Source organism: Leptonotus elevatus, chromosome 7 (assembly GCF_054856555.1).
Source record: "Leptonotus elevatus isolate MCC_2025b chromosome 7, RoL_Lele_1.0, whole genome shotgun sequence".
NCBI classification, from domain to species: Eukaryota; Metazoa; Chordata; class Actinopteri; order Syngnathiformes; family Syngnathidae; genus Leptonotus; species Leptonotus elevatus.
The window spans coordinates 22,891,825-22,904,568 of NC_141245.1; the positions used below are offsets into that span (position 1 = coordinate 22,891,825).

The following is a 12,744-nucleotide window of genomic DNA, read 5'->3' on the forward strand; positions in this document are numbered from 1 at the left end:
ACGATTCGTGCACATCCCTAGTAGACATGCACTTTTAATGATACAACATAATCATTTATTTATTTATCAACCTACGGCTTGCGGACCCTCAGGGGTCCCTAGAACTGCGTTTGACAACCACCACTATGCAGGGGCTGTATGGAAATATTCCAATCTTGTGTATTTAAAAGCATTTGACAAGCCAGATAAATATATACACAGCGGTCATCTGCACTTCTACTGATATTTTTTGTGCATACAGCTCTCGTATTGGATCTTGTTAAAATACTGCTGGGTGAGTGTATATTTTATGTTGAGGCTGTATAGCTGGCATCTACACACGCGCACACCAACAAACGCACAACAGGCATTCCAACATTGCTCTGCATTGGATTATTCTCTTCCTGCGTGTGATTTATTCATAAGGGAGTAGAAAGCCATCAGATGAGGAAGTCTCCCAGGTGCTACAGTAGAGCCAAGTGTGTGTGTGTGTGTGTGTGTGTGTGTGTGTGTGTGCGCACGTTTATTGAAGTGTGTATGTTTGTTGCTGAGCGCTCACAAGTGCTTTTGTTCCTATTCTTTTCCCAGCGAGCTGATTACTCTTGGGCACCCGGGATCAGTTTGGGTCAAAGATTCCTTCTCCGCTGCGCTGCAGGGGGTATAAACGTTACCGTCTTGCATCTAATGCTTCAATAACACTTCGCTGCGCCGTGTTTGTGATAAACGAGGCCAAAGTGTCAAATAGGTAAATGTAAACGTGCTGCAGGCGTTAAAAGCAGCAACGGTGTTTTTTGTTGACAGCTGTTCGTGCTCTTCGCTGGCGACTATTTCTTATCGCGGTTATAGTTTGAGTGAGACTGAGGAGGTCTGTTGCTACGGACCCGGTTAGTGATGATTACGTTGACGGACGGAAACGCACTTCCGGCAATGCGTCGTCCGTCAAATTATCGATATTTCCCATCGTTCGTTAACTCATTCAAACCCCAAAATGTATAAATAAGTTTTTAATGCTTTGTCCTTCCCTTTCAAAAACATATTTATACATTTTCATGTTCTTTTTTTGTGCTGGAGCGTACGGGAGGCTTTGATGCAGCTACTGACATGAAGAGGTCGCTTAAAGTAATGGTAGTTATTACAAAAAGCGACCAGCAGGTGGCAGCAGAATATAAGAGATCAGCCAGGGCCATGTTGCAACAAGCTTTTCTTCCTAGTGTTTTCAACAGGTTTGTGAATAATGATGAAACTTAGCTATATTCTAATTGCTGCAAAACAGAAACAGATACAAATATAATTTTTTTTTCCTGATGAAAGAAGACACTCTAATATTTTTTCGGGGTAGGTTCGATGTTTTTATAGCAATATAACACAATATTCTGTGAACCTTGCAAAATCTGTCAAAATCCAGTAAAAAAAAAAAAAAAAAAAGGTCAGGAGCGAAGGGGGTTGCTTCAGTGAAAATGGCTGGGAGTGGATGAGTTAACCTCTGGATATATTGCATACATTTTGTTTGTATGTATGGGAGGAGCTAATTTAGCAAAAGTTGTTAGTGGAAGTTAATAGAGATTTCTTCACTCAATGTGCTCGCGTTTTTTTCCAAATTAAATTATCCGTAAAACCTATTTTTCAGGGTTACGTCAAATACGTTTGGAAGGACATTCCTGTAAATTGTTTAGTGATCGTAGTTTGTTATATTTTACGGCTTAAACTATTACTATAACCAACCCCAATTCAGATCACCCAGCGTGACAGCTGCTGGAGGCCGCGAGAAGTCATCTTCTCTTCACTAGCAACAAACAAAGCTGCTCTCGCCCTATTTTTGGTCTGTAGGTGGTCTTGAACCGCCAGCCTCTGCTCCTTCTTTTGCAGCCAAGTCCTTCCAGAGTGACAAACACAATGACATCAGTCTGAAGCTTGGCAGGATTCTTTTGTGTGATCCCCCCCCACCTGTATTGTCCCCGATCCGGCAGGCCTCGCAAGGTGATGCAGGTGCCATACTCATTACTGGGACAAATCAGAGAGCACCTGATGCATTCTGCCAGACAGCTTTCTGTTCAATTTGGCAAAAGTACAGATGTTTGTTTAGCACAGTTTAGGCTGCACTTATCTTTAAACTTGGACATTGTATTTCAAAAAAAAAAAATCCTGAATTGACTTTAAAGGGGTCTGAGGGCAAATTAACATGAATGACTCTAACTCCACATTGCCAGCTTTTTTTTCGACCCACAAAATATTGTGTTCCTACGACGGCGTATTAGGGCCACGTATAAATATATATTTTTTTGTGGGTGGGGGCAATATTCCCCCCCCCCAAAATTTGACTTTATAAAGTGGAAGATTTGCGAGTTTATAAAGTGGCAGATATGCGAGAGAAAAAAAACTCAGAAACTTGCGATAAATACACGTACAATGGAGTGTACAAATATATATTTTTAGAGGGTGAGGGCAATATTCTGAGAAAAAATATTGTAAATTTGCGACTTTATAAAGTGGCAGATTTGCGAGAAAAAAAAACTACACTATGAGTTTTTTTTGCGCAAAACTACTATAAAGTTGCAAATTTTCCACTTTATAAAGTTGCAAATTTTCCACTTTATAAAGTTGCAAATTTGCGACTTTATAAATTTGCAAATTTGGCACTTTGTAAACTCGCAAATTTACGAGTTTTTTTCTTGCAAATTTCTCACTTAGTTCTCAAGTAGTATAGGAATATTGCCCCCATCCTCTAAAATATATATATATTTATATGTGGCCCTAATACGCCGTCGTATGTCCCAAACCGTATGTACCAGATGAAAGAATACTTAGTAATTTTGCCATCTTCTGGCAATTGCCTTCCATTAAAATATCTAAGCTCCATGTTGGCTGTGAAGCTACAACAGCACCTCCTCTGCCCCTCCCATTGAAAAATACGGTCTGACGAGTACACTCGTTCCATGGCAGTGAATGAGTTACTTACTTCCCACCACTGACTAGCCAACAAACAAAGCAGGGTGACAGAATGCAACTCATCAGTCCCCACAGTGCGAAGATGTCGGGATGTGGCAAGCAGCCGTTAGTGTCACGTGTTGCTGGTCAAACGCCCGCTGCTTTGACTGCGGGGGCCTCGGATAAAACCCACGTCCTTAATTTATTGTGATTCCCGTAGTGAGTGTGTGTGTGTTTTCTCTCTCCTGAGGGGCTTCACGCCACTCGTGCGCGCACTTCCGAAAATAATGTCACGTCAACGGCACTTTAACAACGCTGGCATTATTTATTTTTTTTACTCGAAGAAAAAGTGCACGGCGGGTTCTTGGGGGAAATATATTTGCTGTCAGCGTCGTATCATACTTAATCATGTTTATTTAGCTTGACACCTGTTTGTGTTGCTTGTCTCTCTCGGCAACAGCGCACCCCCTTCCATCCTCTGCCGACAAAAATCAATTGTGCGCCAGACACGACTGGTGCGATGGAAATAAGAAGCCACGTGAAATTATCTATTGATTTTTTTATTTTTTTTCCCTCTCTCCCTTCGTGGCGGGATTGTTTCGTGGTTGTCTTGTAGTGAGTTTTAACTCGCTCAGGCGAAACGCTCTTGTGGGTCCAGTCAGCTTGCTGAACATCAGGGCCATGGGAATGAAAACAAACAAGCAGGCTCTGGTTTCAAGCCCCCCCCCCCCTTTTTTTTTTCTGTTCAAGTGACTCGGCCCAAGAGGTCAGAACACACAAATGCCTTCAGAGAGGAGAAGCCTCTGATTTGGATCATTTTTGGGGAGGGTGTTCAAAGTTGAGTGTTGCTTGCGAGATGGCTGTCCGGCATGAAAAGCCCATTTCCTGTTCCTCTCCCAGGAAACTTCTGTCAGACCTTGGGGACCATCTTGGAAAATACAGACGTCATCCATCCACTTAAAAAAGAAAAACAAGAAAGGTTTTACCCCCAAGTAGATACGCTGCTAAATTTATGCTGTTGTTGAGGGTTTACTGTAAGCCTGCCCCCCACCCTTTTGTCCCCTCGGAATGACGGAGCCATTCACTCTTTCCCTACTCCCTAATCATTATAAGGATTGTTATGTAGTGGACCAGAGAGTTCACAAAAAAGTCAACCAAGACCCTCATCTTAGGAGGTTTTTATTTCTATTTTTCTTTTTTTAGCGCTAACTTCTCGACAAGCAGCAGATGGCCAACTATTCTTCAAAAATGCCAGCTTAGCCGCTATAGCCACTCTCAGTTGAAGTTTATTGAAATCACTAAACATAAAACCAATAGAATTATTACACATGGTTGTTTTATCAAATCACATAACTTTAGTTTCTTAAAAATAAAAAATACTGCGAGCTTAATGCTAACACACAATGTATAATGTTATGTAGTGGATCAGAAAGTTCACTAAAAAGTCAACCAAAACTCTCAACTGATGAGTATTTTTAGCGCTAACTTCTCGACAAGCAGCAGATGGCCAATTATTCTTCAAAAATGCCAGCTTAGCCGCTATAGCCACTCTCAGTTGAAGTTTATTGAAATCACTAAACATAAATCCAATAGAATTATTACACATGGTTGTTTTATCAAATCGCATAACTTTAGTTTCTAAAAAAATTGCTAGCTTAATGCTAACACACAATGGATAATGTTATGTAGTGGATCAGAAAGTTCACTAAAAAGTCAACCAAAACTCTCAACTTATGAGTATTTTTAGCGCTAACTTCTCGACAAGCAGCAGATGGCCAATTATTCTTCAAAAATGCTAGCTTAGCCGCTATAGCCACTCTCAGTTGAAGTTTATTGAAATCACTAAACATAAAACCAATAGAATTATTACACATGGTTGTTTTATCAAATCACATAACTTTAGTTTCTTAAAAATAAAAAATACTGCGAGCTTAATGCTAACACACAATGGATAATGTTATGTAGTGGATCAGAAAGTTCACTAAAAAGTCAACCAAAACTCTCAATTTATGAGTATTTTTAGCGCTAACTTCTCGACAAGCAGCAGATGGCCAATTATTCTTCAAAAATGCTAGCTTAGCCGCTATAGCCACTCTCAGTTGAAGTTTATTGAAATCACTAAACATAAAACCAATAGAATTATTACACATGGTTGTTTTATCAAATCACATAACTTTAGTTTCTTAAAAATAAAAAATACTGCGAGCTTAATGCTAACACACAATGGATAATGTTATGTAGTGGATCAGAAAGTTCACTAAAAAGTCAACCAAAACTCTCAATTTATGAGTATTTTTAGCGCTAACTTCTCGACAAGCAGCAGATGGCCAATTATTCTTCAAAAAGGCCAGCTTAGCCGCTATAGCCACTCTCAGTTGAAGTTTATTGAAATCACTAAACATAAAACCAATAGAATTATTACAAATGGTTGTTTTATCAAATCGCATAACTTTAGTTTCTAAAAAATTGCTAGCTTAATGCTAACACACAATGGATAATGTTATGTAGTGGATCAGAAAGTTCACTAAAAAGTCAACCAAAACTCTCAACTGATGAGTATTTTTAGCGCTAACTTCTCGACAAGCAGCAGATGGCCAACTATTCTTCAAAAATGCCAGCTTAGCCGCTATAGCCACTCTCAGTTGAAGTTTATTGAAATCACTAAACATAAAACCAATAGAATTATTACACATGGTTGTTTTATCAAATCACATAACTTTAGTTTCTTAAAAATAAAAAATACTGCGAGCTTAATGCTAACACACAATGGATAATGTTATGTAGTGGATCAGAAAGTTCACTAAAAAGTCAACCAAAACTCTCAACTGATGAGTATTTTTAGCGCTAACTTCTCGACAAGCAGCAGATGGCCAATTATTCTTCAAAAATGCCAGCTTAGCCGCTATAGCCACTCTCAGTTGAAGTTTATTGAAATCACTAAACATAAAACCAATAGAATTATTACACATGGTTGTTTTATCAAATCGCATAACTTTAGTTTCTAAAAAAAAATGCTAGCTTAATGCTAACACACAATGGATAACGTCATAGAGGAGCTAACGAAGCTAACATTTTACTATCAGGAGCTAACGAAGCTAACATTTTACTATCAGCAGCTAAACGACATTTTTCTAAGTGAACTGTATCCATGTCAAGCCTTTCATATGCTGATGAGGGTGCAATTTCTGTAAATATACATATGTTTACAAGGTTTATATTAACGTTAAGAGTGCATTCATGAGCTGCTACCAAAATTATACTAATCCAATTTGGGTGGTATGAAGACTTTCTCCAATACATTATTACATGCATATCTTTATTTTACACATTACCTGCTTTTGTCAGCTGAGAAAAAATGCAATCTTATTATTCAGTGCAGTAATAAAATCTTATTTTTTTCTTGCTGAGTGCAGTATAGGCAACATAGTGATTTAATTCTTGCCATAAACGTGTGTATTATACAAATTCAGTTCTGTACTCACACCTGTGGCTACTCAGTCATGCAGGAAAGACAGGTATAACACTTTTTTTTTGGTCGAAATGGTGGTACTTTGAGTAATCAATAATAAAAAAATAAAAAAAGTCCTGTGCTACTTTTATGACTGCCTTCTTTTTCCACAGCATGTGGAGTGGACGTGAATGTGGTTTGACTTCCCCCTAGTGGCAGCTTCATCACACATTCACAGGACCTAAAACCTGCTGCTTTTTAAGCTCTTCTTTTTATTTACCTGTTCTTATTTATTTTAGGATGGAAAGAAGAAATTTGATAAGGAGACGGAGAAATATTACTCCACGCTTGAAAGACACCTCAACCTGTCGTCTAAAAAGAAAGAAGCTTATCTTCAAGAGGTAAAACCCAAACAAACTTTTTTTTTTTTAAATAACTAATGCAGCTTTGTGTGTCATCTCAAGATGAATGAAGCTCGGACTTTTCTGCGACTGCATGCTGACCCGGTTCTTTTTTTGCTCGTTGGCAGGCCGACACGCAGATTGATAAGGAGAGGCAGCTCTTCTACGACGCGTCCCTCGAGTACGTCTTCAAAATACAGGAAGTGCAAGAAAAGAAGAAGTTTGAGTTTGTGGAGCCGGTAAATTGAACTTGCTCTCTTTTTTTAATTTGGCGAGGGAAGCGTATTTTTAGCGTCATGCATACACAAGGCAAATTCATAGTGCTTTACAGCGGCAAAGACATAATTATTCAAAACAATATAAAATGATGGAAAATCACATTTTTTTTATCATTTTTATTAATCATGACTTCAATATCAATCAACCTAATCGTGATTATTATTTTTTCCGTAAACGCCGGCAGCCTTAGTGTAAACCAATAATTTTGAAAGTGTGTTATTACCACCACTCATTTTATTTGCGTATTATGTGAAATACATTTTCATTGAATCGTTAAGTAATTTTTTATTTCTTATACAAGCGCACAACTATGCATAATGTTGCAGTGGCTTAAAATATACTTTTTAGAAATTAATCATCTGTATTGGGCATTCATAGTGGTACAGTACATGAGAATTTTTTAGGTGGTGTAAAAAGTTGAGAACCACTAGTTTGGTTTTGACACAGCTCTTGCATTGGACCTTAATAAGATGGGGTTAGGTGTGCCTAATATTTTGACCTGCGAGTTTACACCGCAGCCGCGGGTGTGTCATAAAACCAACCATTTCCAACATATCCATTGGCGAAGGTGGCAGGTAATATGAAGTTCTCATTTTATTGTGTGTTTGGGAGACGTGAGTTGAGAGTCAAGTATTTTTTTTGGGGGGGGGGGGGGGAATCATCCTACCCCACCGTCTGCATCCCCCTGCTTTGTTTACATCTACTGTCAGCCCACCTTGCAAAGTAAGACCCCGCCCGCCCCCCGCAAAACGAAATATAAATCTATTGGCCCCGCAGGTCACCGCGACGGGACTCAACCTTGCGGGCCCCGTGATGAATCTGTGCATAGATAAGGTGATTCATCCTTGGGCGTTTTGATACAGCCGAGCTCATTCTGAAGATCAAATCAGTGTTTGTGTCAGCGGGATTTGACTGGGAGACGCTCTCGTCGGGCTCAACATTGCGTACACCTGTGTGTGGTCTGATGGGCTGCAGTACTGTAGAGCCATGGCTGTCAAACTCGGGGTCCGCAACATTATTTCCAAATACATGGTCGCTTCGACTTTACGGCGCCCGCGCCTCGTCCGTAGCACCTTCTTTTTCGTTGGTTTCCTACAGTAATCACGCCATTTTTGAGTTATTTCAAGTTGTGTTGCTGTTACCTCCGGCAACGGACGTTCATTGAGCAGGTCGGCTCGCCATCAGGCGGGTCACAATTCCGTGTTTAAGTTTGGAATTAGCTCCGCTCTGCCGGTGTCGGTACCAGATGTGATCGGTTTGCCAGATCGTATCGGGGGTTGCCTTAAACGAACGCTACAGGATTGGCTGGAAATGATCCGGTTGACGTCAAGCATTGGAAAGAAAATATTAAAGATGTCATTTAAATAACAAAATGTGTGACTATGACTGAAATGATAAAAACGTAAATAAACCTAAGAATTTAAAAGCAATATGTATTGAATAAATAATCCAATTGATTGAATAAATGATAAATACACAAATTAATTGCCTGAGATGTGACAAAAAATTGTCAGTTTAGATTGCTAATGTGTTCCTATTCTCATTAAGACTGTTTTTGTGATGTATTGTGATTTGTGAACAGCTAAAAAAAAGAAAAGAAACCAAACGTCTGACTCGCGAATTTAGTTAGCGCTGCTGTACTGACGTCATCAATCTTAAAGTATCCTGCTTTTATGTTCTCCTTTTTACAATTTCAATCCATACATTTTGTTGTTTAAATGATAGGTTTAATATTTTCTTTCCAATGTTTTGATGTAAAACAGATTTTTTTTTTCATATAACTTTATTGAACAATTATAAACTGACAATTTCCAGCCAATCCTTTGGCGTGACAGCCCGATCACACTGTCCGTCACCAATAAATGTCCCTGCGGAAACATGAAATATTGGTTCCAGCTCTTCCGGGTCGTGGAAAAATGTTTTATTTTCAATTACTGTATAATGTATTTTGAAGTGAATATCGACTTTAAGCTGCTCTCCATATCTCCCGCCTTTCATTGCCGAATGGACGTCCGTCGGCTCCATGTTAGCAAGAAGCTTCTCACGGGTATCACATCAATAGTCAAGTTGCGAAAGTCCAAGAGCGGCGGAATTTTTCCGCTCGATAAAATATCTTAGCTAAAAAGTAGCAGATGTTGTAAACAGGCTGCAGGGGAATGCTCACTCAACAAGCGGCGATACTCCCCGCCACAGAATGTTTTGGCCTAAAACGCTGAAAACCAGTCCAAAGCAGGTTAGCGTGACATGCAATAAACATTAAATGACAAAAAAATGGTGGAAAAGCGCAAAATTTGCAGATGGTTGGAACAGGCTGCCAACTCGCAACCTGTGCGACTTTTTCACCGTTTTATCTGGGTCACTTCAGAACACTTCCTCGACGTGACAGAGAACAGGTAAAAAAAAAATTAAAAAAACACGAACACTCTCTTGATTTATGAGTTCAATTTATAACAAGGGCTGAACGATTTTGAAAAGTAATCGTATTGCTATTTTTTCCTCAGTATTGCGATTATAACTTAACTCATTCACTGCCATTGACGGCTATAGACGTCAAATATTCATTTGAACAATTTCTATTAGTTCAACATTTTTTTTATTGTACATTTAGAACAGATATAAAATTTGTGATTAATCGTGAGTTAATTATTGAAGTCATGTGATTAATTACAATGAACATTTTTATTCACCTGACGTGATAAAAAAAAAGAATATAAAAAAATTGGGGCGTAGGGCGATTAAAATTTAAATTTTAATTAATCGCATGACTTCACTAGTTAACTCACGATTAATCACGAATTTTATATCTGTTCTAAATGTACAATAAAAACAATGTTGAACTAATATAAATAGTTCAAATGAATTTTTGACGTCTATAGCCGTCAATGGCAGTGAATGAGTTATTGTGTGATTATTTTTTCAAGGTCTCCTTCCCATGTATTTTTTTTTTTAACAAACACAAGCAATGGATTAATATGTATAACAATGAAAATATCAGATTTATCGTACCACACAATGCACTACTGATTTGATATGATTTTGAACAAGAGACTGTAATTGCCATAATCTGTACGCAACAACAACAACATCGCCGAAAGCTGCTCAACTGCGGAGGAGTTTGGGCCAAGAGAGGGTCACTCGGAAGTGCACCTCATCTCTAACTTTTTCGAGCACCCTATCCTATTTGTGTGTTGATACAGTATACGAGCGTGTGCGTGCGTGTGCGTGCGTGCGTGCGTGTGCGTTAACGCCCGAGTGCTGCTCGTCCACAGCTGCTGGCCTTCCTGCAGGGCTTGTTTACGTTCTACCACGAGGGATACGAGCTGGCTCACGAGTTTGAACCGTACAAGCAGCAGCTCCAGTTCAACCTCCAGAACGTAAGTATTGACCCGCATCTCACCGTACCCTGCATGGTCGTCAGATTTCTCTGCTGCTGGTTTTAAAGGAGACATGGGATGCATTTTTTTTTTAGGTTATGAGTCAAAAGAGTTCCCAGGTGTCTTAATAAAGGTTTGCTACTTGTTTCCAGAGAGAAGACGATAATGTGAGGCCAAGTACAGTTGTGCTCATAAGTTTGCATACCTTTGGGTGTGTAAACTTATGAGCGTGCATACCCTAGGGCAGGGGTGCTCAAGTTCGGTCCTCGAGAGCCCCTATCCAGCCTGTTTTCCATGTTTCTCTCCACTAACACACCTGATTCATGAACAGGATCGTTATCAGGCTTCTGCAAAGCTTGGCGATTAGCTGATCATTAGATTCAGCTGTGCTGCAGGAGGGAAACATGGAAAACAGGCTGGATAGGGGCTCTCGAGGACCGAACTTGAGCACCCCTGCTAGGGGTATGTAAACCTATGAGCTCAATTGTTTAAATCACCATTCACCACTAGTTGGCAGATATACAGTTGTGCTCCTAAGTTTACATGCTCATAAGTTTACATGTAAATTTAAGTAAAATACGTTTACATGTAAATTTTTGAGCACATACCTTTGTGGTATGTAAACTTATGAGCTGAATTGTATATATATCACTATTTACCACTAGCTGGCAAAATTGTGTGTATATATATATATATATATATATATATATATATATATATATATATATATATATATATATATATATATATATATATATATATCACAATTTATGACTAGTTGGCAAACATACAGTTGTGCATACAAGTTCACATGCTAAGATATGTGGACTTATGAGTAGTTTGGCTTTAATGGTGAAATCTGACTGGCTGGAGGTATGCAAACTTTTCAATGAGTTTACGTGCTCATAAGTTTACGTGTAAAAAAAAAAGAAGAAAGGTTAAGAGTCAAAAAAGTTTACGTGTAAACTTATGTAAAACACTTTTACACGTAAACGTCTGAGCACAACTGAATGTCTGCCATATAAGGTATATAAACGTATGATCATGCATTCCCTCGGGTTATATAAACCTATGAGCTCAATTGTTTAAATCACTATTCACCAATAGTTAGCAGACATTCAGTTGTGCTCGTAAGTTTACATGTAAACATATTTTACTTAAATTTGACGTGTGAACTTATGAGCACATACCCGAGTGATATGTAAACTTATGAGCTGAATTGTATATATATATCACACTTTACCACTAGCTGGCAAACACACAGTTGTGCTCATAAGTTCACATACTCCGAGGATATTTGAACTTATGAGCACAACTGTAAGTAAGTAATGAGGTTGTGGCCTTGCAACTGCTCACCCTCCCCTGCAGGGTGTGCCAATGTAAGATCTACATCTTTTCAAATTAACATTAAAAGCTGAGTTCTAAGAAAAAAAAAAAAATTTGCACTTGAGCATCCCCAAACAATTCGAAAAGCATGGCTTGTATTTTCACTTAGAGTGGCAGCACTTCATCACCAAGTAGGTAAACACGTGCTGACTTTTTCTGACCAAAACGCCATCATAATTTGACTATCACCTAAGCAAGCTTTTTTTTTTAAGTAATTTTTCCATAACATGTCCCCTTTAATGTATTCTGGCCTTAATTTAAAAAAAAAAAAAAAGAAGAAGAAAGGTTAAGAGTCAAAGAACAGCAAGCTGCGTTCGACAGCAGTCGCAGCCCCAGGGCTCCTGGAAATCAGCCTGACGCAGCAGCCGTTGCGCTGACATTTTACACTTGCTCTCCACGCCCCGCGAGGCTGAGGGCTCTGATAGCACTGCAAGGCTGCATCAGCATCTCGCCACCGCTCCACACTATGACACACTGCAGTCAGCCAACTTAACAAAATTCTGCAAATGCTTCCGCGCGCTACTTTTTGAGAACACAAGTCTATTCAATTAGATGGTTCAGATCTGAAACGTTCAACACTCAACGTTGCTGATAGATTGGATTGGTTTGTTTATGCCGTGACAATATTCCAGGTTTCTATTTTGTGCCATTTTTAACCTAAGAAGAATTGACATGTTACTGTTACCAGAGGAGGATTGCAGCATTCTCTTCTCTCCACGCAGACGCGCAACAACTTTGTGAGCACCAAGCAGGAAGTGGAGAAACTGATGATGAGGATCAGGTCTGCCGACCAGGACTACAAAGCTCCGGGCCGGTGGAGCATGGAGGGCTTCCTGTATGTGCAGGAGAAACGTGAGTGAGCACTTACCGTGCCGCAAAAGGGTGGAGGAAGGTGTCGCTCAAATGTTAGTTAAGAAATCCATATCCACATTTTTTGTTTTTTTATGCAAGA

General features: G+C 39.2%; 1 protein-coding gene across 3 annotated transcripts in view; it reads left to right on the forward strand.

Moving 5' to 3' along the window:
* The window catches only part of arhgap42b (Rho GTPase activating protein 42b), an 85,640-nt gene that overhangs the window by 53,333 nt on the left and 19,563 nt on the right, over positions 1–12,744 (forward strand). For all 3 annotated transcript variants that reach the window (XM_086080900.1, XM_086080899.1, XM_086080901.1), the window contains exons 6-9: positions 6,652–6,753; positions 6,882–6,992; positions 10,302–10,406; positions 12,515–12,644. In XM_086080900.1, coding sequence (XP_085937026.1) covers positions 6,652–6,753; positions 6,882–6,992; positions 10,302–10,406; positions 12,515–12,644 — 448 coding nt within the window. The remainder of the gene's footprint in view (positions 1–6,651; positions 6,754–6,881; positions 6,993–10,301; positions 10,407–12,514; positions 12,645–12,744) is intronic.